Source organism: Hypomesus nipponensis, chromosome 26 (assembly GCF_054491055.1).
Source record: "Hypomesus nipponensis isolate SF chromosome 26, ASM5449105v1, whole genome shotgun sequence".
Lineage (NCBI taxonomy): Eukaryota > Metazoa > Chordata > Actinopteri > Osmeriformes > Osmeridae > Hypomesus > Hypomesus nipponensis.
Genome location: NC_140386.1, coordinates 5,566,789 through 5,591,277, shown reverse-complemented (window position 1 = coordinate 5,591,277; position 24,489 = coordinate 5,566,789). Strand labels below are relative to the sequence as shown.

Sequence of the window (24,489 nt, the reverse complement as noted above, 5' to 3'; positions counted from 1 at the left end):
AACAGTTCATGACCCAAATATAACTGATTGGTTCCCAAAACTTTTAATCAGTGACCATCATCCCGTTGCTTTCCTGTATGTGCCACCCAAATTCTGCGTTTGTGCCCAAGTTACCATCCATAATGTAACCCATGAAACAAAGAACAGACACGAGCAATGCAAGCCAACATTTTTACTTAAAACAAATTATCTTTACAAAACGCATGAATGATAATCTGGAAGTCCAGTTTTAATTTATTACAGACATGGAAAAAGGCCACGTGAACAAAGCCAGGGTCAGGAAGCTGCTGATGATGCTTCTCCCAGGGTGTCATGACAGGAACCGACACAAGATCCCTTGAGTCGAACAGCTTGTATCTTTAAATAAACTACATAACAATATATATTTCACAGTACGCTGTGAAAATACACATACAACATATTTTACAAAACAAACCAATAAAATAAGCTTTTTGATAAAAAATAAAAATAAAAAAAAACTTTCCCACCTAGTATTTGTCTTTCCATAAGTAAATAAGCTCCCGCTATGGGCCTCTTGAACGGTATGAACTTTTAAGTCTGCTAGTCTTATGCTCTACTGTAGAGCAAGGGCTGACAATTGTCAGGGTCACCTTATCATTACGAAGTGCATCATGGTTGATAAGCATGGCCAATGGGAGAAAGAACAACCCGCCCCCCCTAAAAAAAGAAAAAAAAACGTACAAATGTACAATTAGCATGTTCCCCCTAAAACACAGGGCTTTGACAAATTTGCAATGGCAGCACACAACTATGAAACTGTCCCATCAAACTGGACTTAAATAAAAGTGCAACGCACAAATTCCATCAAAGTCGCAAAGAACCAACAGGATATAAAGAGCTCCATATCAATTCTGAATGGACCCTCTCTAATTACTCTATATAGCAAAAATAGAACTTACATTATCAGTCCAGAACCCCTACATCGTTGCAACTGACAAAAATCTGTATTGCAGAGGTTACTTACTCAAAGCACCATAATAAATAGGCTGGTAAAAAAACAACTCCAAAAATGGAAAAGCTATATTCATTGCATTCCTACAAAATACAATGTTTAGGAATGCAGTCATCAGTGTGAATCTGCTAAAAGAGGAGGCATACGAGTTCATAAAATGGCATTGTACCTCTTTAAAAAAACCAAACATGGGTACAAGGAGCACCCTGAAACTAGGACAATAAATATATCTCAATGACCAACCGGCAACATTCTGTGAAACAACTCAGAAAGATCGAGAATCTGTAAGCAACTTGAGCGGAGAGAACCTTTTTCGACCTGTCGTAAAAGCTTTACTATTAGAATGCTACTTCTAATTTCCATGGTCCGATATTGCTTTTCGAGACTTGTCTTCCTGACAAGTATACAGCTACAGGGCACAACATATTACTCATACAGGTCTACCGTACTATAATATGGCAGAAGTGACGTATCGTTGTATGGATCACAGTCAAAAACCACATACCAGTGATAGATACTGTAAATGATGGGTGGTTGGGAAACAAAAAGTATAAAATATACAAAACCGGGTCCAATCTAGGAGTCCTGGGCCAAGTTCATTCAGAGGAAGTCATATTGTGAGAGCTACACTCACACAGTGGCTGATTTAAGGTTAAGTGAGCGAGAGGTCCGGAACATCAGTGCTGGTGTGTGTGCGCGCGCGTGTGTGTGTGTGTGTGTGTGTGGGGGGGGCTTGTCACGGTTGGCTACTCCATGATGGCTCGGTAGATCACAGGTTCGATGTAGTCTCCTCGGTAACGCGAGTTGAGCACCCTCTGCCTTTTGGACACCTTCATGATCTCCTTCTCTTCGAAGATGCCGTCGAAGCGCATGTCCGACGCCTTCGACTGTAATGGGAGTCGGGGACGGGAAAGCATTCACGCTCGGGGAAACAGAGACAGGCATGCGATCGTTTGGCAAATCCTTGGACTTGTGTTGTGTCGCGTGTCTGGCTAGGGGGTGGCACCACTCACCAGTCTCGACTTGACCCTCTTAGGAAGTTCCTCATCCAGGGAGTAGACATCCTCCCTCTTGGCTGTTAGTTGTGACCCGTCCTCGAATTCCATCTTAACAACAACAACAACATTTATCAGTATTTATTTATTTACCAGCCATCGCTAGCCTCTATGGACGGCAGACATTGCTGCGGAACAGGAACTTCCAGGCGGAGGCTTACCAGGTACATTTGGATCACGTGCGCCGCCACAAACTTGGCTCCGTAAACCAGGCCATCGGTCCACCGCACCTGCACCACTTCCCCCTGGGGAGGGGGCCCGAGCTGGGCACAGTCTCGGCCCTGGGGGGGGGGTGGGGGGGGGGGGGGTGGAAACAGCCGTTACACAGGATCCGGTAGACGTGGAATTCCAAAAACGAGGGAGTAGCATTGTTGGAACCCCTTTGATGTGGCGTGCACGCAAAGCGTATCATGCCCACAAGTTGGGACGGCGTCGTGAACGCCTACGAACCACAATGTCCTCGGGGAAGAGGTTGTCGCTGAAGGAGCCGTCGTCGAAGTTGACCTCGTAGAAGGTCTCCTTGGTGAGCTGCACCACGTCGCACTGATAGTAGCGGCCATTTTTGTGCTTGCAGATCACCTTCTGGCCAACCGTCAGTTCTTGCATGGCAGCTTTGTTGCGCTGGAGGGACGGACAGACCAGGTGCATCTCAGTCCATTTGAATATCGGGGAACAGCGTGTTTATTTCAATTCCAACGGTGAAACTCATATCATGCAGAGGCCTTACACACTGTGAACCTTTTCAGGGTTTGTTTCTTTTAAGTTGGATGACGATGGCTCACATCTAATGAACCCCCCCCCCCAATTCAGTATCTCAGAAAATTGGATTACATAAGACCAAATAAAACTAAGGATTTTTTTAATACCGAAATGTCAGCCTACTGAAAAGTATGTTCATATACATATGCACTCAATACTTGGTCGCGCTCCGTTTGCATCAATGACTGCATCAACGCGGCGTGGCATGGAGGCCATCAGTCTGTGGCACTGCTGAGGTGTTATGGAAGCCCAGGTTGCTTTGATAGCGGCCTCCAGCTCGTCTGCACTGTTGAGTCTGGTGTCTCTCATCTTCCTCCTGACAATACTCATAGATTCTCTATGGGTTCAGGTCAGGCGAGTTTGCTGGCCAATCAAGTACAGTGATACCAGGGTCATTAAACCAGGCACTGGTACTTCTGGCAGTGTGGGCAGGTGCCAAGTCCTGCCGGAAAATGAAATCAGCGTCTCCAAGAACGTGGTCAGCAGAAGGAAGCACGAAGTGAACAATTTCCTGGTAGATGGCTGCATTGACTCTGGACTTGATAAAACAGTCAACCTTCACCAATTCTACCTGACTGTGGAAACTTCACACTGGACTTCAAGCAACTTAACCTCTGTGCCGAACCACTTTTCCTCCAGACTCTGGGACCTCGATTTCCAAATGACACGCAACGTCTTAACTTTCATCATCATCATCATCAAAAAAAAAAAAGGACTTTGACCCACTGAGCAACAGCCCAGTTATTTTTGTCCTTCGCCCGGGTAAGACGCTTCTGACGTTGTCTCTGGTTCAGGAGTGGCTTGACGCAAGGAAAGCGACAGTTGTAGCCCAAATCCTGGATACTGCTGTGAGTGGTGGCTTTTGAGGCACTGACTCCAAATTCAGTCCACTCCTTGTGAATCTCCCCCAAATTCTTCAATGGACGTTGCTTCACAATCCTCTCGAGGCTGCGCTTATGTTTGTCTACCGCACTTTTTCCTTCCACTCAGCTTCCTATTAATATCTTTAGCAATGACCTTTAGTGGCTTACCCTCCTTATGGAGTGTCAATGACTGTCTTCTGGACAACTTTCAGGTCAGCAATCTTCCCCGTGGTTGTGTAGCCTATTGAACCAGCCATAGAGACCATTTAAAGACTCAGGAAACCTTTGCAGCTGTTTTGAGAAAATCATCTGATTAGAGTGGGACGTCATGAGTCTAGAATATTGAACTTTGTCACAATATTCTAATGTTCTGAGATACTGACATTTGGGTTTTCCTCAGAATCATCAGAATTGAAAGAAGAAAAAAAACAGTTGAAATGTTTCACTCTGTGTGTAATGCCTCTGTATAATATATGAGTGTCACCTTTTGAATTGACTTATCGAAATAAACAAACTTTTCCGGGATATTCTAATTGACTGAGCCGCACCAGTCGATCATTTGACAGACAGAAACAACAGACAGACAGATATCACCCATCAGCCCTGCGGACGTGGAGCGGAAGTGGCCTACCTCGGTCTGGACGGGGCCCTTGTGGCGGCAGCAGGTGACGTACACCACGAAGGGCCACTCGTCGGGCTGCATGAGGACGCCGGCGGCCTGGGCGCAGGTGGGGTGGTATGCCGTGGAGCAGCGGCCGTGCGAGCACTGCACGCAGCAGCCCGACGTCTTCTTCATCCGCTTCTTGCAGTAGAAACATTTCTTCCCGGAGGGGAACCAGAAAACACGTCAACTGCCAGGACAAACGAGCGGAGCCAATATCTTGTACAGGATGCGTGGGGATTCCCTGACTCCCCCACCACACACACGCACACACACACACACACACACACACTGCTCCTAATCGACATAGGCTCAGCGCGTTCTCCTTTCCTGCCACGCGTCACGTGACATGCGGGTGACTGCCCTCCCATTGGAAAAACCCAAAACACGTTCCTGTTTTGTGCAGACGCAGGGTATGCAGGAATGAATGGGGCTGGGGGGGGGGGGGGGGGAGGAGCCGGTGAGGTTAACGTTGGTTGATGGGGTGAAAGTAAAGGGCTGATGTGTACAGGGGGGAGAGGAGGGGGTGGGGCCTCACCAGTTTGAACCTCTGCAGGGGGATCCCACTGAGGTCCACGGGGCTTCTGTCAGTGATGCTGACAAAGCGGGCTTCCAACACCGCCACAGCACATAGCACATGCACCCACCTACACACACACACACACAATAATGTCAATAGTACACCGTTATAAAATCGAAACATGTATAGAAAAATAAAATACAAATCTGAAGTAAAAAATAAAACCACAACCAGACTACAGTTCCCTTGAGATCGGAACAAAAAGACAAAACGGGGGGTACACTCAAACTTTGTCAAAGTACCCCCCCCCCCCCCGAAGTAATATGGATGATTGCTGGGGACAGGGATTGTAAAGACATGTTCCCTCTGCCAGGCAACAGACGTGTCGAGCACACTCACTTGTCGTTATTGGCCTTCTGCAAGGCTCCGCCTCTCAGGGAGCACAAACAGCAACTCTGCACAGAAAGGAAAAGCAGAACAAACCAATGACGCTCCGGGTCCGGCTGTAAAAGCACCGCAGTGAGATGGCGATAAGGCGATCATTATTGGCTTGCGGGCCTGACACCAGTCATCATCGAGTACAGATGGCTGAGCGGTGAGGGAGTCGGGCTAGTAATCAGAAGGTTGCCGGATTGATTCCCCGCCGTTCCAAATGACGTTGTGTCCTTGGGCAAGGCACTTTACCCTTCTCGCCTCGGGGGGGGGGGGGGGAATGTCCCTGTACTTACTGCAAGTCGCTCTGGATAAGAGCGTCTGCTAAATGACTGAATGTAAATAAGAGCGTCTGCTAAATGACTATGGGTTTGCACATGGAGCCCAGGTTAATGAATGGCCATTAGAGGAAAACGGCAAGTGCTTGTTGAGGCTTCACACTCACCTCTGTCATGGCGTTGGCCTTGCACCGCGCACATTTCCAGTCCTTGGTCACACTGGCTGGATCCACACCATAGCAGCCTGAACACACACACACACGCGCGCGCACACGCTAGATCAGCAGACAAGAAACCTTTAGGTGGGGCGTGAACCCTGGCTGAAGAAACCACTTAATCCTCTCTGGTTGCACACGGGGAACTGTGTGAACAGCTAGCCAGAACCAAGACATGGTTTAGCCCACTTAAAATGTGTGTGTAAGTGTGTACTGAGTAGTGGTGAGTGTGCGTGTGTGTGTACACTGACTGGTGGTGAGTGTGTGTGCGTGTACTGACTGGTGGTGAGTGTGTGTGTGTACTGACAGGTGGTGGTGTGTGTGTGTACTGACTGGTGGTGGTGTGTGTGTGTGTACTGACTGGTGTGCACGCGGATGTTGCAGTGGGAGCAGCTGAGTAGCAGGCTGGTGCCATCCTCCTCCAGGTGGGGGGTGGGGGTGGGCGGCTCCTCGGAGCCCTCCTCCGTGCTGGTGGTGAAGCACGTCTCCGGGATGAGGGGCTTGGTCCTCAGCCTGCCGCCCGACAGCACCGCCGGGAGCTCCGAGCTGTCGGGGCACTCGGTCTGGAGGGGGAGGGGGACATTCGTGGTTAGGGTCGGAGTTCAACACGGCCGCCTCTCCGGCCGCCTCCTCCGAGATCGTCGAACGCCGAGACGGCCGACACGCGGGCCATCGGGGGGCGGATCGGACCGATCGCACCCCCCGCGGACTGCGCCCCCTCCCCCCGCGCTCACCCGCTGGTAGGTCTGGAAGAGCATGCAGACGGAGCAGTAGGGAGACTGCAGGCCCATGCGTCGGTTGTACTCCTTCTCCTTCTTCAGGTTGTGGGGCCGCGTCTGCCACAGGTGGGCCAGGGGCTTGGCCCAGCTCTCCCCCTCCAGACCATCCTCCTCCGCCGGCACCTGCTCCTCCAGCTCTGCACGGGACACACGGCAACAGACACAAACACGCGTTCAGCGGACCGCACGCCGTCCGATGCGAACGAAGAGAGAGGTTTTTTTTGCTTGACATGCTAAACTGGGTCTCTGGGTGAGGTTTTGAAAACGTGAAGCCTGATGTGCAAGTGCGCCTTCCGGGAAGGTTCGGTCGCTTTCCCGGCGGGCGTACCCTCGTCACTCATGCTGTCCTTCATCAGGGGGTGATGGCGGGGCAGTTTCCCCAGGTTGCTGGGCACGCTGGCGGTTTTGTACCCCTCTTCCGCCCCCTGGTGGCGAGGAAAAGAAAACGGTTTTGAGTACACGGTACCTCCCGGGGGTCATCAGCTGAATGTGGGGGGGGGGGGGAGAAGAAATGCCGGCGTCTCCTCACCGGGCTCTCGTCGGGGTCCTCGGAGTCGCTGTCGCTGCTGTCGCTCTTCCTCTCCTCCTTGGCGGGCGCCTCGCCCTCGCCGCCGTAGTCGCCCTTGGCGTAGCTGTGGACGTGGAGCACGTCGGCGGGGCTCAGGGTCCTCTGGAACAGCCGGTGGGCCGGGCTGCCGGCGCCGCCGGCGTCCTCGCTGGGCCCCGGCTTCTCGGGGGCGGCGGCGGCGGCAGGGGGGGAAGGTTCCCGAGCGGCGTTCTCCGCGGGTCCCTTCTCCTTCTTGACGGGGCTCTTGCCAGGGGGCTTGGCGTCGGCGGGCCTGGCCGAGTTGGCTTGCGGCTTCTTCTCCTTGCTGTTTTCCCTTGGCTCTGGCTTGGACTTTGGCGGCTCTGAAAGGACACACAGAAACCGACCCCCCCCCCCCAGACGCAAATGCTTAACGACACTCTCTTTCTTTGGCGTCCCATGCAGTAGGAACAGCCCACATCCGCTTAATTGTCGTCGTTTCCTGGGGAGGTTAGGTACCTGTGTCGGACTCGGACGGCCTGGCCCCTTTGCCGGCCTGCTCGGCCTTGGTGAGCTTGGCCTTCTTCTGCTCCGCCTGTCCCTGTCCCTCCCCCTCGGCCTGCTGGGCGCTAGCGCCCCCCGGAGCCTCCTCCTCCACGTCGTCGTGCTGTCGCTTGGTCCCGATCTGGGGCTTGGGGCTGCGGGACGAGGACAGGCAACAAGACGCGGGGCGTTTAAAGAAAAGCGAAGGCTGTCGGGGAGAAAGACGCAACGTGGCTCTCCCCGGTGTGACCCCCCCACCACCCCCCTCCCGGGGGGGTTGACGCGGCGACGGCATACCTCTTCTCGCCCGCCCGCGCCGTTCCCGCGGCGTCGCCGCTCCCGTCCGCCGCGCTCCCGTCCGCCGCCTCGCCGGGGCCCTCCGCCGTCTCCCCCTTCTGGAAGTCGGACGCCTCCGGCGTGGCCTTGGAGTGGTCGATGGGCGCGTTGTCCTTCCCGGCCTTCCACAGCTTGTAGCGCTCCGGCTGGAACTTTCGCACGAACACGTCCATGGAGATCTTGACCATGTCCTTGCGGCAGGAGCACTGGGTGGAGAAGGAGGGGGGGGGGGGGGGAGAGGATGATTCGCATGTCACGGAGGGTAAATGACCCGGTTGAACTGTGTACGATCTGGGTGCATTTCCCCCGCCGGCTTCCAGAAAGCGCTGGCATACCAGAGTGGCGTGTTTGCCGTAGTCGATCCATCGCTGGGTGGCAAAGTTGGTGGACTCGGCACAGTTGAAGCCATGGTTGAAGCCGGCGTGGTAGCCAAACGGGAAGGTCACAATGAACTGACCCGCCTCTTGGGTGACCTGAGAACAAAAAACAAACAAACGTAAGTTGGGTCTGCTCCCGATCGAGACAGCAGAAGAAATACGTGCGTCACATCAAGCCCTCTAAATGATGATAAGGACTCAAACTTAAGCCGATATTCGGCTCACCTTCTCGAAGGGTATGCCGTATTTCTTCAAGATGGAAGGCGAGATTAGAGTCATCTTGTGCCGCAGGAACGCCTCGCAGCTTTGAGCACTCCCGGGAAAGAACCCTGAGAGACCAGACGCGGCGCACGTGAAGACGACAAACGCACAACTCGGCCAACTTCCTCAAAATGTGTCACCGTATCTAGAACAGTCGACACCAAGTACTATTCTTTTCACGTACCCTTAGCAAGGCGCTCCAATCTTTTCCCATGTTCTGGGGGCACGACATACCTAGAGAGAAAAACGAATCCACAGTTGTCGCAAGTATGCTATCACATGCTAAGCTCGTATTCCAAAGAACTCTAGTGCCTGAGGACAGGAGTTAGCTTCCGTGTGCGTGGGTGACTGTCCCACAGGCGGGACCTCACCAGGACTTGGGCTCTCCGAAGTGCAGGTAGTTGATGCTGTACAGGTCCATGTCCTCCGTGTGCCAGGCGAAGGTGCTCTTCCACATGCCAAAGTACAGGTAGGGCGTGTTCACCCCTTTGATCTTGATGCCGCTCTCCCGCTCCACCGTGTCCAGGATGGTGTTCAGACGCCCGATGTTCCACTCCGTCACGTCCTGGAGAGGGGGAAAGCGAGAGAGAGAGAGACACAGAGAGAGAGAGAGAGCGAGCGAGACACAGACACAGAGAGAGAGAGAGAGAGAGAGAGAGAGAGAGAGAGAGAGAGAGAGAGAGAGAGAGAGAGAGAGAGAGAGAGAGAGAGAGAGAGAGAGAGAGAGAGAGAGAGAGAGAGAGAGAGAGAGAGAGAGAGAGAGAGAGAGAGAGAGAGAGAGAGAGAGAGAGAGAGAGAGAGAGAGAGAGAGAGAGAGAGAGAGAGAGGGTAATTGACTTGGCAACAATTAGGGAAAGATTCGTGTGAGGCGCTTGTGGTGCGAGCTAGCGATAAACCTCTAGATCCTCTCTGGTTGACGACGAGGAGAGACACTCACTGGATCGTACAGGGTTCCGTTGACATCCGCTCCATAGAGTGGTGGGTTAAAGGTCAGGTTCTTCCAGAACTTTCTCTCCAGCTCATCAAAATCCACATACCGAGGATTGCAGAATCTGGATTTGTGTTTATGGATGATTAGTAGGTGGAGAAACCAAAAAAAGGCACAAGAGCTACAGAACGTTTGAAATCAAAATCAGTCACAAATTGAGGAAGTCAGTGTTCATCCCACAACGTGGAAAGACGACCAATGAACATCATGCATGTCCAGTCAGGCCTTTTCAACAGCGCAATGGGCTCACTTGTCTGTGTTGGCGGTCTTGCGGAACTCGCGGACGGTCATGGGCTTCTTCTGAATGTTGTACTGGGTGAACAGACCCGACTGGCCCGTCACCACCTGTTGGATGGGAGCTGGGATCACCAGGTCGTCGATGTCGTCATAGGTGCGTCTGGGTTTCCAGTCTTTGGGTGGTATCACCTTCACCACAAACAAACAACACACGGTTGCCTCATTGAACTCGACTGAAGCAGAGAGTATGACGTCATTAAAGGGTGATCATAATTGAAGATGACCAGACTGACCTTTGCCATTCCAGCTTTGTGAGCTCCCTGGGACTCCATGTAGGCAATATATCGACTAAAGTCTTTAAATTCCTCCTTGGAAGGGTTAAAGGTCATTATCCTGGAGCCAGTTGTCTGAGAAGCTGTTTCTGTCGCCATCCTGGATCAGTCACGTTGACCTGTGGATTCTGTTAACAGTACAACTTATGTAAAATACATTTGGACATATTTAGATTTGTATTTTAACTGTGCAAATTACTATTTTACATAGTACGCCTGCACTGACCCTAGGTTCATCTAATTTATGGCAATCCTTTTCAATTATTACCATGCAAGTTGAGGACGCACTGGTTAAAATCCGATCACCTGTCGCCCCCTACTGTTGGTAGCAAAGTTAATTATCCAATGCTCTGCAAAAGCAGATACAAGGCTAACTACAAACTAAGAGTTTCGTTGTAAACAGTACGAAGGAAGGTTAGGTAGATTTTGAACTTTCTTGCAAGCCTACGTTCCAAACATGTATTATGCAAAGATGACCATTCTTTGCAGATTACATATGTATAAGCAAACAAGATGCAACTTGGAAAAAAGTTAGTTTGCTAACTTATGCATGAGGCAAACTAATAGTTCTACTAGCTTGCTTTCTGATCATACTAGGTTACGTTGGTAGCAATGTTGCTAGCTAGCAATCTTGCCTGCTCGATATTAGTTCTGCCCACCTGTCAAATAATACCCATCATGATTGGACAACATGCTGATGGAACAGCAATGGAAGCTTTGGATTGGTTGAACGCCAAGTCTGTCAACTAGGGCCCAGTGTCCCGTCTCCGTCAAGAAAACAGTAAGCTAACTAGCTAGTAGCAGCTAGCTGGCTGACAGCTAGCGAGTTGAAAGTCTACAAGATATTTAGCGATCAGAGTTGGCACAACTGTACTTGCATTAGGGAACATATTTTATAAGTAGAATTGTTTGTCAGTCTGGCATGCTGACACACATGTTGAAAAGGATGCAAGCGAAATAACAACTTTGGGGAACAGACCTCTATTGGGATCAGTTTGCTAACGTTACGTTAGCTAGTACTAGCTAGTTAGCACTAGCTACAGTGGCTCGCTAATCCATTTCTTGATATAAATAAACAGGATTTCTTTTAGCAATGCAAAGCCAAAACATTTGAAAGCCTTAAATGTTAACTTACATATGCTGTACTACCAATCAGTTTTTGTTGCCCCCAGATCTTCAGTGCTTGAAAATTGTAAATGCAGGGTTCACCATGGATTGGAGAGATAGTCCTCCATTATTCCAGTGCCACACGCATGCCCAGTGTGTGTTTGTTTACAAGGAAGGAGGGGCGTGCCGATGTTCAGGCCAGACTAATCAAAACGCCTAATTTTTCTGTGACCCCGCCTTCCCAGTAGCTGCGTTATCACGACTCATTAATATTTTGAATAATATTGATATTGGACCAATGAAGACTGTGTATTATTATGGATTACGAGTATGGCTGATGATGACTGGTGCATTCAATTGGCTACGCGGAAATTGCAACGAGATTTACATTTAATTTCAGTACAAGACATTCTGGAAATGCACACTAATTCTCTCTGATTTCACATTCTATTCTGATAGTTATGTTTGGAAGCTACCCGATATAAGGTCTTTGAAGTCCTCACATTCATGTTTTAATCATTGATATAACAGTGAAAGAGTGTGTGTGAGAGAGAGAGAGAGAGACAGAGAGAAAGAGAGAGGGAGGGAGAGGCAGAAAGAGAGAGAGAGAGAGAGAGAGAGAGAGAGAGAGAGAGAGAGAGAGAGAGAGAGAAAGAGAGAGAGAGAGAGAGAGGGAAAGACAGAAAGAGAGAGAGAAAGAGAGAGAGAAAGAGAGAGAGAGAGACAGAGAGAAAGAGAGAGGGAGGGAGAGGCAGATTGAGAGAAAGAGAGAGAGAGAGAGAGAGAGAGAGAGAGAGAGAGAGAGAGAGAGAGAGAGAGAGAGAGGAAAAAGAGAAAGAGAGAGAGAGAGAGAGAGAGAGAGAGGGAAAGACAGAAAGAGAGAGAGAGAGAGAGAGAGAGAGAGAGAGAGAGAGAGTGAGGCAGTAAACCAGTAGATGTGGAATACTAGCAGCCAGGCTGGCACCAGAGGGGTGTCCACCCACCATCTGTTGTTCTTGTCTATGGCTAGTGGCAAGGATGGATACAGGCATTGCGTGGGCACTGACCTGATGTCATATGGACAAGCAAAATCAACACCAAATGAGTAAAAGCAACAACAACAATATAAAAAACCCAATTATTCAACTTTATTAACATCAAGGTTTTGCGACATATTTTCTCTCCTTTTTATGAACAAATAGAAAACAGATCGGGTACAACAGATTGAACCCCTACGGCACGATTTGGAGGACAAAGTGAAATGATTCATGTTTGTAGTCCCACTCCTCTAAATCCACCTCACCTCGCAATCTCAACCACTTCAGGAGGACTCTCATCGTCCCCCACACATTGACGCTGCTTTCGGAGTGCTACAGGAGATTGTCCTTCTGTCCCACAGTGATATACTATTACAGCAGAGATACCATGAATGCCGAGTCTGTGATTAAGGAGTTTGTTTTCTGGGTAGGGCCAGTCCAAAGTGTTTGCCGATGGAAAGGTGCAGTTTATAATTCAGCCGATTGATCAGAAATATATGGACGCCACTCTCACACTTTCCATGGAAGGAGGGGGGTGGATGCTGAACGCGTCTGACCCGGACCAGGTCAGCTTGTCAGACCACAGCCTCTTGGGATCCATAGGTGAGTCCACCTCAGGCCCGCCGTGACGCCGGTGAGGCGAAACTGGGGCCGTGAGGTCGCAGGACAAACCATCTTTCCCCCGTATCTCTTGTCAACTTTGTCGTGGTCTCCAAAGACAGGCATTAAAAAAAAATCACAGTTAACAGCTAATGAGAAAAAAGCCAGAATCTGTACATGTTAGTTTTCAAACGTCATTCGTCTATTCAGTTTGGATAGCCATTGCTTTAGTTGATAGTTCACAAACTGGTGTTTATATTTTGGAGGAGGTTATCATTCTGTAGATTACCAGGAAGTGAAAAGGCTTATAAAAGTTTACCCCCGACACCACTGAATAAGACCAATCTGATCATGAGAACTTTATAATATCTTAGCTATGGTAAAAAATAAAATTATTAGCAGCTCTGAGTGTGTTCTCCAGTAATAAAGACTCGGAGCATGTTGAAAATACATGTCCTTTTGCAACAAAAAAAACTGAAAAAAGATACAATTTAATTTAAAATAAGAGCCATTAAGACATACAGTAGCCAGTGTATATGATTAAAAAACCAAATCTAAATAATAATAACATAGTTATAATGGTAATATTGATATTAATAAAAATAGCTGAAAAATACTTTTTGCTATATGGTGAGGAAGAAATAGGGGTTAAAGTGATGTGCAGTTGACACATCAGAATGAAGCATACTGAAGCTTTTTATGGTTCTTTTTTTGGGGGGGGTGGGGGGGGTGGAGGGGAGATTTCAGTGAAGGGTTTAAAGCAGGTTTATTGTGCCAGTCAAGCAGTACTGTTCCTACTGCCGGTCGTCCAGTCAGAATTGTGCTCTCGGCCCCTCCCCCCTCGCCCTTCCCTCCCCCTGTCTGTCCTCACCCCTCCCACAGCCTCCACCCCGAGTCGGCAGCAGGGTGGATCACGGCTCCGTAAGGACAAGCAGCATTCCTCTCGGGACCCCCGGTGCATTCTGGGAATGGGTTATGTTGCATAGTGATCAAAGCTTCCAAGGTACTCCAGAGCTGCCCGGTAGCACAGCTGATACTGGTCCTGAAAAAAGGAAAAGAAACAAAATGTATATAAAAAAGAAAGCATTTTTCTACTCCTGATTCCTAGAGACGGTTGCTCCGCCCGCACCTCTGTCTGCACCATGGCTGGCCTCTGGGTTCTCAGTGTCTTCACCGTCTGGAAGAGGTCCACCACGCCCTCGTACCTCATCCTCTCCAGCACGATGCTCAGCGTGATGAAGACCCCGGTCCGCCCCACGCCGGCACTGGGGAAACAGCAGACGTCGGACAGGTGAACCCTCCGGGTGTCTCTCGGCCCTGCCGTAGGACCGTGGAAAGGGGGGCACAGACTCCTGCTTACCTGCAGTGCACAGTTATCGGTCCATCCTGGCCAAACTGTTCCTTGGTTTTGTGCACTTGGCCGATGAAGTCAATGAAGCCCTCTCCAGTTTTTGGCACCCCTTGTTCAGGCCAGTCGGTGAACTGGAACTGACGAATGGTCCTGGACTGGCCATCCTGATGGATGGATGGATAAATAGATATATAGATGGAATGTTTTATACATAGATCGCAGAATAGACAGAGGCAAACCCACAACGAAAAACACTGCTTGATTTCCACATCTCATCTCTCTGGGTCGTCGGGGGCAGAGCTTACGGCATCTCTCCATGCCGAACACGAACCACTTTGTCAGGATAATTACACGTGTGGGCAGCAACAACAATCATTTCTGCGTCTCCGAACTAAAAATACATTGCGGCGCATCCGTCGCGAGTGCAACCTTTCACACCGCGCGCTGCAGTGAGCGGAGCGAGACCGCCGGGGTTTGCCGGGGGAGATGAGACACATACTCTGGCATCGGTGACCTTGAACTCCCTCAGAATGTACTGGGGCATGTTGTACTCGGCCATCGGATCCACGACAAAGTACTGGTACCGGGCGGAACGTTCTGCGGGCCAGTACTGATGGCACTTCTCCTAAGGGACAAAACATCACAATCGGTAAGAAAAGAAAAAAACGACGACAAAAAAAACCTTTGTGTGTGTCGAAGCATAATCACATACAATGCGGAGCTTTCCACACAGCTGGTTCCCATAAACACCTGGTGCAGCGGTGTACCGCGCGTGCAGTGAATGCAGTGCCCCTGCGGGCCTGCCTCCCTCCCACGTTAACAGGGCAATCAAGTTATGGTTCTGTGTTTCGCCAAGAGACTCACCCGCCCCATTTCTCGTAATTTGGTGAGCATGACCACTATGGTGGAGTTGTGTTCCCACAGCATCCTCCAGTAGTCTTCAGTCGTCTCGGCAAGCGGGCCCTGGGTCGCCATGTATGCTTTCTGTTGCCTGGGAAAGACGGGGGGGCGGGGGGGGGGGGGGGAGGGGCGGGGAGGGGGGGACAGGACACTGTTAGAAGATGTCCATTCTGCAGCAACGCCCATTGTGAGCTCTCTGCAGTTGCGCCATATCGCCACTAGGGGGCAGCGCAGAGCCACGCAAGTGGATGGCGGCTCGTTCTCTTCTGACAGGCATCCTGCGACCAAACCTGTGAACACATCCTATCACACATGCATAAATAGAGCCGTAAATACACACAAACACACGCCTGGCTGGAGGTGGGAGAGCCAGCCAGTCTGGGGGTGTTCTGTCTGTCGATATGAGCCGTGCTTTGCGCTCCCCTTCGAGAGCTCCGCAAAGTGTCAGGTTTGACAGGGCCGTCGCTGTGCCGTTCCGATCGTTTGAGTTGTTATTCGCGGGAAGACTCAGAACGGGCATCGCCTTCGCCGACGACAACGCCGTCGCAGTCTCCAGATCGGTCATGGAGATCACAGCTTTGTACTGAGACCCATAACACAACCACATCACCCTCCCAGCCAATTCTTTGGAGAGTAAAAAAGACGGGGGGGGGGGGGGGGGGCGGGGGGGGGGGAGGGAGTCAAAAGTGAAGAGGGAAAAAAAACCTTCAACACGATCATCCCAATCGTGTTCGCCCTCTTCACCCGGGTCGTTTCTAACCCCCCGCTCTTCCCATTCCAGAGCGTCGAAGCCCAGAGCGACGCACAGAGCTGCACACCTCAGTGTGTCTTAATTCACTCTTAATTACTGCGACTGGAATTAGAGTGGAATCGCAGACCTCCCTTCCCCTCCGTTCCCTCCGTTCCCTCCGTTCCCTCCCCCCGTTCCCTCCCTCCCTCCCTCCCTCCCTCCCTCCCTCCCTCCCTCCCTCCCTCCCTCCCTCCCTCCCTCCCTCCCTCCCTCCCTCCCTCCCTCCCTCCCTCCCTCCCTCCCTCCCTCCCTCCCTCCCTCTACCCATTCCCTCCGTCAGGTAGGTCTGCCCCTGGGACATCATTAGGCCCAGACAAGAGGAGTTATCAGGTGGCTGAGCGGTGAGGGAGTCGGGCTAGTAATCAGAAGGCTGCCGGATTGATTCCCCGCCGTGCCAAATGACGTCGTGTGTCCTTGGGAAAGGCACTTCACCCTACTTGCCTCGGGGGGAATGTCCCTGTACTTACTGGGAGTCGCTCTGGATAAGAGCGTCTGCTAAATGACTAAATGTATCAAAACTGGGCAACAGGAAAACGTATGTAAAAGGCCCATCACGCCTTCCGAAAAAGGAGCAACTTCTCTGTACTCAGCCGTTCGTTACCATGTCGATGTGCCGCGTATTATTGCCAATTACGGTGTTTACACTTCCATAAAGGAACCCGTCTCTCTGGGATGGCGGTGATTAGGTACTAATTTGATATGGGAGAATAACTGCGCTGGGGTTTCAAGGCGTGTCCATGGAGACACAAGCCCGCACGAGGACGTGTGCGCCCAAAAACACACACGTCGAAAACAAAAGGTCCCCCCCCCCCCCCCCCCCGCCCGCCACGTTTCAATAGCTAACTGTGAAAACGTCAGCATCATTTATTAAAAGGCGCTGTCTCTCATTAAGGCTCTCTGAAGAGTTTGGGTTAGAAGTGGTTGTTGGCTGAGAAAGGGTACATCAATAAGTGATCCCCCCCCCCCCCCCCCCCCTGTTTCCTCTCCCGGAGTGGTCTGTCACCTGTCAGAAACACTCCATCCTTTTTCCAGGAGGGAAAAATGGAAGCAGAAAACCGACAGTCCTGCCAATACGGCCAATTTGTTCTGACAACTTGACATGACAAAGGGAAAAGGCGGACGGACGAAACGAGGCGCCGGGCGTGTGATACGCAGCCGCCCGGCCACGGACGGGGGAGGCCCACCCCCCTCCTCGCTCGTTACCGCCGCTGGCCCGCCGAAAGCTGGATCTCTGGATCGTCCGCTTTTAAGTCTCACCGCGTTTTTTTTCTGCTGCTGCTATTCCTCTCTTATTCAGTCTCTCACAACCCCCCCCCTCTCCCCCCACACACACACACACACTTCCCGCACGGTCTCCTACCTGTATCCGTCGATGAAGCTGGCGTTGATGTAGTCGGAGCCCTCCACGCCTCGGATGGGCTGGAGGCAAACGCGCGTGGACTCGAAAGGCATGATGTTCACCAGGCGGTTCTTGAACTTGTTGCATGGCAGGTTGGCACTGATGAATCTTGAGGTATGTGCTTTGGAGTTGGCCAGTTTCTGTGGGGTGGGGGGAGGTGGGGGGTTCAAGGTTAACCGTGTGGTTCATTTAAGGGGAACTCCCCAGGCAAAACTGCGACGAGCGCACATCGCGGGCTACAAACCGGACGCCCGCGATCCCAGCTCATCCTCGTTTCATGCTCATGTGTGCCTCTCTTCGCAGGGGCGCCTGGTGTGTTGGAGGGCACGGGGGGGGGCTCGCGCTCTTACTGAGGCGGGAAAGTGCCGCGGTTTCCCCTTTGTTCTCCGACTTCAAATGAAAGCCAGACGCCTCCTCTGTTTTCTCCCCAAAAAAAAGCCGTTCTGAGCGAACAGCGCCAGACGTGGGGGAGTGGAAAACAAATGCACCCACACACGCGGGAGAACGGATGAGAAGGTGAACCGAGCCCCAAGTCAACAGCGGAACTTTGGAAAAGCCGCCCCCCCCACCCCCCCAGAGATAGAGGTTTCATACGGCTCTGCTGATGGCCCCTAATGGGATTCTTCTTCACTGCGACAGAAAAAAAAACAAAAAAACGAAAAGCCGAGTGTCAGTTTTGCAGAGACTCGCTGGCGAAACACATTTGCGTCACTCGCCGAGCGTCGAAACCTAATTACGCCGTCCGCACACTTTTCCACAATCGACCCCCCCCCCCCCCCGCGCCTCGCTCGAGCGAGCCTCGGCCCCCCCCCCCCCGTCATCTGGGGGCTGCGACGCCTCCCCAGAGGGAGACGCGGCCGGTTATCGCTCGGAGGGTTTTTCGCTCCTGCGGAAGAAAAGCGCCGGGGGGGGGGGGGGGGGGGGAGGAGGAGGAGGGGAACAGTGCCACAGCCCTCGTTCTCTGGACACGCTCTCCGAGACTTCCTGTCAGATGGTCAGTGTGTCCCTGCGCCAGCTGTCTGTTCTCTATCCGTCCCCCTCTCCCCCTCGGTGTTGTAAGCCCTCGCAACAGAAGACTCGTCCCCCGAGCTGCAACCCGACAGAACGGAAACGGAGGGACGTGAAAAAGAAAGGCCCCCCCCCCAAAAAAACGCCCACCCCCCCCCACCCTCTGCCCCTCGGCACGATCCGGTCGCCCGAGCGACCGCGACCCCCAATCCCCTCCCCCTTTTTCCCCCTTCCTCACCTTGAACTCCAGCTCCATGGCGGTGACCGCCTCCCCCGCCGTGACCTGGGTGAGCGCCTGGATGTGGGCGTACAGGCCGCGCGCCGGCACCTCCGTGTGGCCGCAGGCGGCCGCCTCCAGCAGGGCCTCGTGGACGAAGGCGTACTGGTCCTCCGTCTGCACCATGTAGTTGCGCTGGGCGCGCATGCACGTCACGTGGCCGTACACGTCCGCCGACTGCTCGTGGCGCACGCGCTCCAGCATGGCGTCGATCACGATGAAGCAGCCCGTGCGGCCCACGCCGGCGCTGGAGGGGGGGGCGGGCGGGGGAGGAAGAGACACACTTCACGTCACCCTGGAGCCAAACACACACACACACCCCGGGGCGCACTGGCTGGAGATGTTGGTGGTCGTGGGGAGGCAGGAAGGGAGGGAGTCAGGTGGCTGAGCGGGTAGGGAATCAGGCTGTTCATCAGAAGGTTGCCGGTTCGATTCCCAGGCACGAAAAATGACGTTGTGTCCTTGGGAAAGGCACTTCTCCCTACTTGCCTCGGGGGGAATGTCCCTGTACTTACTGTAAGTCGCTCTGGATAAGAGCGTCTGCTAAATGACTATGTAAATGTAGTAAGGGTAGAAGAGGGGAGGTAGTAAGGGGAGAAGAGGGGGAGGTGGTGGTGGGTGTGGAAGATGGGGAGGTGTGGGCCCCCTACCTGCAGTGGACCACCATGGGACCGGCGTCGGAGGGGTTGCAGGCCTTGACCCTGCGCAGGAAGGCCAGCGTGGGGGTGGGGTACTCGGGCACGCCGTGGTCAGGCCAGGCCATGAACTGGAACTGCCTCACCTCCCTCTTCTCACTGGAGCCGTTCTGACACGCACACGTCGTGGGACGACACTGTTAGACAACGTGCCAACACACACACACACAAGGACACCCTGGCCGCGCGCGTGCAGCAGCCGGCTTCTCACCTTGTAGAGGGCGAAGGTGCGGACGCTGTAGGTGGCAAGCTCCACTGTGTCCAACATGGTCACCTGGATCATTCCGTAGGTCTCCGTCCCCCGGCTGGGCCAGTACTGGTCGCACTTCACCTGAAAAACACCACACACACACACACACACACAGAGAACAGCACGTCAGAATCAAGTTGGATTGTTGAGCCTGCAGGTTTGGGATGTGGCTTGGAGATTAGTGGGAGTGGAGGGGGGGGAGTGGTGGTGGTGGTATTTAGGGAACAGAACAGGAACTGCAGGGGGGGGGGGGGGGGGCAGATCGAGGGACAGCTTGAACTCCACTTCCGCTCCGCTGTGCCGGCTGTCACCTTCCAGGAGGGGAGGGGGGGAGAGGGGGGGCCAGGGCCGGGCTGTGGTGGACAAAGGGGAACCCGGGGGGGGGGGGAGGGGGGGGGGCAGCCAGCTGGGGAATCAGGGCCTGGTTAGAGGGCTTCTCTGGGACGTGGTGTGCCAGGCAGAAGGACCCTGGCAGGGCCAGAGCAGATGGGGGCCTCACGCTTCACAGACCCCAGGCAAGAGGGGGGGGGTTGGGGGTGAGGGGGTTAGGTGTGTTTGTGTGTGGCGGGAGGGGGGGGTCGTGTCCGCGGGGGGTCCGAGCGGCGTGGCTGGTGTCTGCTGTTCTGCCAGGCGTGGGAGCGGGGGGGCGAGGCAATAAGGGGGGGGGGGGGGAGTCGGGGGTCCGGTGAGGTGCATTGTGGGAAGAGGACAGCCGGGCCAACAGCAGGATGGCCACCTGGAAACCAGTTCCACCCTCACACACACTCACACACACACGCAGCCAGGAGCCCACCAACAGAGCGAGGAACAACCCCTCAGCGTTAGCCAGACTCCAGGAGACTCTCAAATCCCTCTCGCCAAGTCTGGTGACCCTCTGATGGCCCCCCCCTCAAAAAGAAAAACCTGAAGTCCAAAATATAAATAATGAAATAAGAAGACCATTAACGGGGTGACCAGGTCCCACTCGCTGCCGTGGTCACATCACTTCCTGTCCACCGCGAGGTCGTTCCTCATTCATTTCCTCTCCAGACAGATTCCCCCAGAACAGGTTCAAGGGAAGAAGGACGTCGGGGGGGGTTTGATATGACTAACGCCTGTGAGAAGATGACAGAGGTCAAAGGGTATCTAATATTGTAACCTGACCTTTCGCCGGACCTTTTGCCGGACATATGATATTAGGTTTGGGAGGAACCCAATGACCCCTGTCTCCGCTAATAAAGATGGTGTTGTGCCCTTCTGCAGTTATTAACTGAGAGACGGGGCGACAGGGAATCTGCACACTCCAATGCCCTGCGGCGGACATCTTTGCTGCTTTGGAGAGTCCGAACACCTCGAGGGATTTCTTTTTGCCACCTAACTGGCGGCAGCGACACTTAACACCTTCCGTCTATTAGACATTGAAAGTGTATGTGTGTGGAGAAGGGTGGTGGGGGGGGGGGATGACAGAGGTCACCAGAGGGTGTGTGTTCGCGTGTGTGTTAAGAACGAGCGACCTCAACGAGTGCCTCATTCCAAGTGAGAGAGGAGTCTGTGTCGTGTCTGCAGTGTGTGTGTGTGTGTGTGTGTGTGTGTACGTGTGCGCTGTCGGAAGTGCGCACTCACACCGGCTGTTCATTCCAAACGAGACCCAAGGCCGAACTCGTCTGTGTAACGTGCGTGTAACGTGCGTGTAACGTGCGTGTAACGTGCGTGAGTCCGTGCTTACCCTGGACTTCTCCTCCAGCCGGGTCATCATGACGATGGTGTTGCTCCGCTGCTCCCACACCATCCTCCAGAAGTCGCTGAGCGTCTCCGGCAGGGGGCCCTGCGTGGCGATGTAGGCGTTCTGCTTCCTGTAGCCGTCGATGTAGTTGGCGTTGATGTAGTCGCTGCCCGGCACACCTGTGCACCGGGAGAGAGGGGGGTTAGACGGCGTTAGCAGGGGGGGGGGGGGGGGTGTTAGCGGGGGGGCGGCCCCTCACATGCCATGACACGACACAGACTCAGAACAGCACAGAACAGGAGGGAGAGAGAGAGAGAAAGAGAGAGAGGGACAGAGAGAGAGAGAGAGAGAGGGACAGAGAGAGAGAGAGAGAGAAAGAGAGAGAGGGACAGAGAGAGAGAGAGAGAGAGAGAGACAGAGAGAGAGAGAGAAGGACAGAGAGAGAGAGAGAGAGAGAGAGAGAGAGAGAGAGAGAGAGAGAAGAGAGAGAGGGACAGAGAGAGAGAGAGAGAGAGAGAGAGAGAGAGAGAGAGAGAGAGCAAGAGAGGAACACCTTGTACAGTCCAAGTAGCAGAACGCATTCAGTTCGTGGCTCCAGAGAGAGCCAGGAGAGAAGGAAGGCGTGTGTGAAGATGAAGGGGGCTGTCTCACCGTCCACGTGGGAGAGGATGACCCGCGAGTGGTCGTAGGAGATGACGTTTGCATAGCGGTTCTTTGGCTTGTTGACCTCCAGGTTCGAGTGTTCCCAGGTAAACTGCTGGCCAGGGTCGATGGACTGAGAGACAGAGAGAGAGAGAGAGAAGGAGAGACAGTATGAAATGCATCTTTTTGCGACCTGTAAGGATAATGATAGGGAAGTCTCTCCACTCGAATAAGCCGAGGCATTTGCAATTTATTCATTTCTTTTTAGAGGGTCCTAACATACAATTCAACTCAAAAACAAGAAAGGAAGAAATGACAGTAATGGGAAATAGACAAATAAAACCCACAACTCAAGAGACACACTCCAAGGAAAACACTCGACACACCATCGGATAGATGAGCACCTTGGTGACCAACACCCACTTCACCACAGAGAGGGGTGATACAAGCACGATAGCGCAACCGTACAGAAAGGTTGACCGGTTTCTGAAGTGTATCCCTCCCCCCCCCTGCCTCTCTCTCGGTTCCGCAACACGTCCCAGGCCAGAATGACCCTGGAGCCCTCTGGGTCCCCCCCCCGGCCTGTCTGTACAGTCAGGAAGTCACCCCGGTGCTACGCGTGGGGGCCAGGGACGTTGCTCTACAGACGCAGTCGGGCCGCCGTGCGCTGTCCGACCCCCAGCCTCTCAGGCAGACGCGGTTGCCGAGGAGAGAGCTTAGTGACAGAAGATGATGATTCATCGGTATTGATTGACCCTCCCCCCCCCCCCTGTCCAGGACAAAGGCGACTCCCCTTGGCAGAATAATGACAAGCAGTAGATTGTTATTCATTATTGACCTTTCTGCTCTGACCGCTGGTCTGACATCGTAGGGGAAAACAAACAAACGTGCACACGGACCCTGTCTCGGGCTCATCTTCCATCTTAGACTTTCTCTGTCCGCGCCTCTCTCTCTCGCTCTCTCTCTCGCTCTCTCTCTCTCTTCTCTCTCTCTCTCTCTCTCTCTCTCTCTCTCTCTCTCTCTCTCCCTCTCTCTCTCTCTCACTCTATCTTGCAAGCGTTCTCATGCACACAGGCTTAAACATGCAAACACACACACACCCACAGACACTGAGGTGTTGCCAGGATAGTGGCAGTCTGTTACCTGCAGTGCATCCCCCCCCATTATTCCCTGTCGGTTTGTCTGTCTGTCTGTCAACACGTGTGCCTCTGTCTGTCAGCGCGCTTGTCAGCCCGACCCGTCTGTCTATCTGTCTGTCTATCTGTCTGTCAGCCTGCCCGTCAGCCTGTTTGTCGGTCTGTCCTTGCTTTGCGGGCGCACTCAACACCTGCTTATAGTGTCACTGGTGTGATAGGTTGATTGCACATCTTATTTAACAGACTGTTAGGTAGCGCTTCCTGCACGTCTGTCTGACAAATAACACACATTAGCGCTAATGTTTCCCTTCCCGACGTCAATATCAGTTACCATGCGTGGCACGACGATCATGCTCGTTGCGGAAGCCGCCTGCCTCCGCTCCCCCCCCCCAAAATAGCACCGACGGAGACGGGTCGGCGCGCAAAGCCGGGGGGCCGGAGATAGCGTGCCCACATTGGATGCGGGGCGCCGAATGAAGGAGGGAGGGCGAGGGGGGCCAGGACGGGCTCGTTGTTGACGCGACGGCGAGAGCGGCTCCTGTGTTCCTGCAGATAAACGGAGACACGTCGTGGCGCGCCGTGCCGAGGCTGAAGCCTCGCTTTGAGACTTTCGACGTTTTGCCATTCAAATGGTGCATCGGAAACGGCTTTATTCGCCAGCCAGTCCATCAAGGCAACAAATGTGTTCATGTGAAAACGTATGGAGCCTTCCTCCTCACACACACACATATCCGAGTGACTCAGATGCTCAGGTCCATCTGTTCCACTGTGGGATGAATGTGGAGATCAATGATGGCTGACAGGCTGTCTGGGCCGGTGGCTGAAACACCTTGTTTGCTGCATTTCTCATGTGAGTGAGACAGAGAGAGAGGAAGAGGGATAGGGAGAGGGAGGGAAAGAGAAAAGGAGAGATAGAGAGAGGGAGAGGGAAAGAAAGAGGGAGGGAGGAGAGAGAGAGAGAGAAAGAGAGAGAGGGAGAGAGAGAGAAAAAAGAGAGATACAGAGAGGGAGAGAGAGAGGGAGAGAAAGAGGGAGGGAGAGAGAGGGACAGAGGGAGGTAAAGAGAGAGAGAAGGACAGAGGGAGGGAGAGAGAGAGGGAAAGAAAGAGGGAGGGAGAGAGAGGGAGGAAGAGAGAAAGAGAGAGGGACAGTTAGAGAGAGAGAGAGAGAGAGAGAGAGAGAGAGAGAGAGAGAGAGAGAGAGAGAGAGAGAGAGAGAGAGAGAGAGAGAGAGAGAGAGAAAGAGATGCATCTGCCAACTCCACAATAGGCCCTGCCTGGCCTGCTCTCTGGGAGCCCTGGCCTCCGTTGTTATTTATAGCACCTGTCTGGGGGAGGAAGGGGGGGGGGATCCACTGCATGGCCCTCACGAAATGTTCAAAAGCCCATCATCTCCTAAGTGAGCTTAAAGAACACTGCTTTCCCTCAGTCTAGTTTCTAAAACGGGGGGGGGGGGGGGGGGGGGGCGGACATGGGGGGGGG

General features: G+C 53.0%; 2 protein-coding genes across 2 annotated transcripts in view; both read right to left on the bottom strand.

The window, feature by feature from the left end:
• Positions 1 to 157: 157 nt before the first annotated feature.
• Positions 158 to 11,396, bottom strand: kdm4aa (lysine (K)-specific demethylase 4A, genome duplicate a). Its single transcript, XM_084692366.1, has 22 exons — positions 11,271 to 11,396; positions 10,097 to 10,263; positions 9,817 to 9,992; positions 9,516 to 9,630; positions 8,950 to 9,143; positions 8,763 to 8,812; positions 8,543 to 8,646; positions 8,276 to 8,413; positions 7,902 to 8,146; positions 7,581 to 7,759; positions 7,065 to 7,444; positions 6,864 to 6,960; positions 6,491 to 6,672; positions 6,118 to 6,319; positions 5,709 to 5,785; positions 5,231 to 5,286; positions 4,850 to 4,958; positions 4,282 to 4,470; positions 2,479 to 2,649; positions 2,190 to 2,309; positions 1,987 to 2,079; positions 158 to 1,860 (listed from the first exon to the last, which is right to left on the bottom strand). Exons 2-22 carry the CDS (start codon positions 10,232 to 10,234, stop codon positions 1,720 to 1,722), a joined length of 3,156 nt encoding a protein of 1,051 aa, XP_084548492.1. The 5' UTR covers positions 10,235 to 10,263; positions 11,271 to 11,396; the 3' UTR covers positions 158 to 1,719.
• A 951-nt stretch (positions 11,397 to 12,347) lies between these two features.
• The window catches only part of ptprfa (protein tyrosine phosphatase receptor type Fa), a 144,172-nt gene continuing 132,030 nt past the window's right edge, over positions 12,348 to 24,489 (bottom strand). The window contains exons 24-35 of the mRNA XM_084692649.1: positions 21,882 to 22,005; positions 21,234 to 21,409; positions 19,490 to 19,609; positions 19,234 to 19,388; positions 18,545 to 18,830; positions 17,260 to 17,438; positions 15,074 to 15,200; positions 14,709 to 14,834; positions 14,219 to 14,373; positions 13,988 to 14,123; positions 13,730 to 13,900; positions 12,348 to 12,968 (exon numbers count right to left, since the gene is read on the bottom strand). Of these exons, the coding sequence (XP_084548775.1) occupies positions 13,832 to 13,900; positions 13,988 to 14,123; positions 14,219 to 14,373; positions 14,709 to 14,834; positions 15,074 to 15,200; positions 17,260 to 17,438; positions 18,545 to 18,830; positions 19,234 to 19,388; positions 19,490 to 19,609; positions 21,234 to 21,409; positions 21,882 to 22,005 (1,653 nt within the window). The 3' untranslated portion in view covers positions 12,348 to 12,968; positions 13,730 to 13,831. The remainder of the gene's footprint in view (positions 12,969 to 13,729; positions 13,901 to 13,987; positions 14,124 to 14,218; positions 14,374 to 14,708; positions 14,835 to 15,073; positions 15,201 to 17,259; positions 17,439 to 18,544; positions 18,831 to 19,233; positions 19,389 to 19,489; positions 19,610 to 21,233; positions 21,410 to 21,881; positions 22,006 to 24,489) is intronic.

What these genes read in the sequence shown, in the direction of transcription:
- kdm4aa (XM_084692366.1), bottom strand. Translation starts at nt 10,234, where the DNA reads ATGGCGACAGAAACAGCTTCTCAGACAACTGGCTCCAGGATAATGACC. An exon ending in AGGGCCCCGTCCAGACCGAG is followed by an intron (nt 2,650 to 4,281) that starts GTAGGCCACTTC and finishes CCGTCCCTCCAG; the next exon opens with CGCAACAAAGCTGCCATGCA. An exon ending in ACGTGATCCAAATGTACCTG is followed by an intron (nt 2,080 to 2,189) that starts GTAAGCCTCCGC and finishes GTTGTTGTTAAG; the next exon opens with ATGGAATTCGAGGACGGGTC.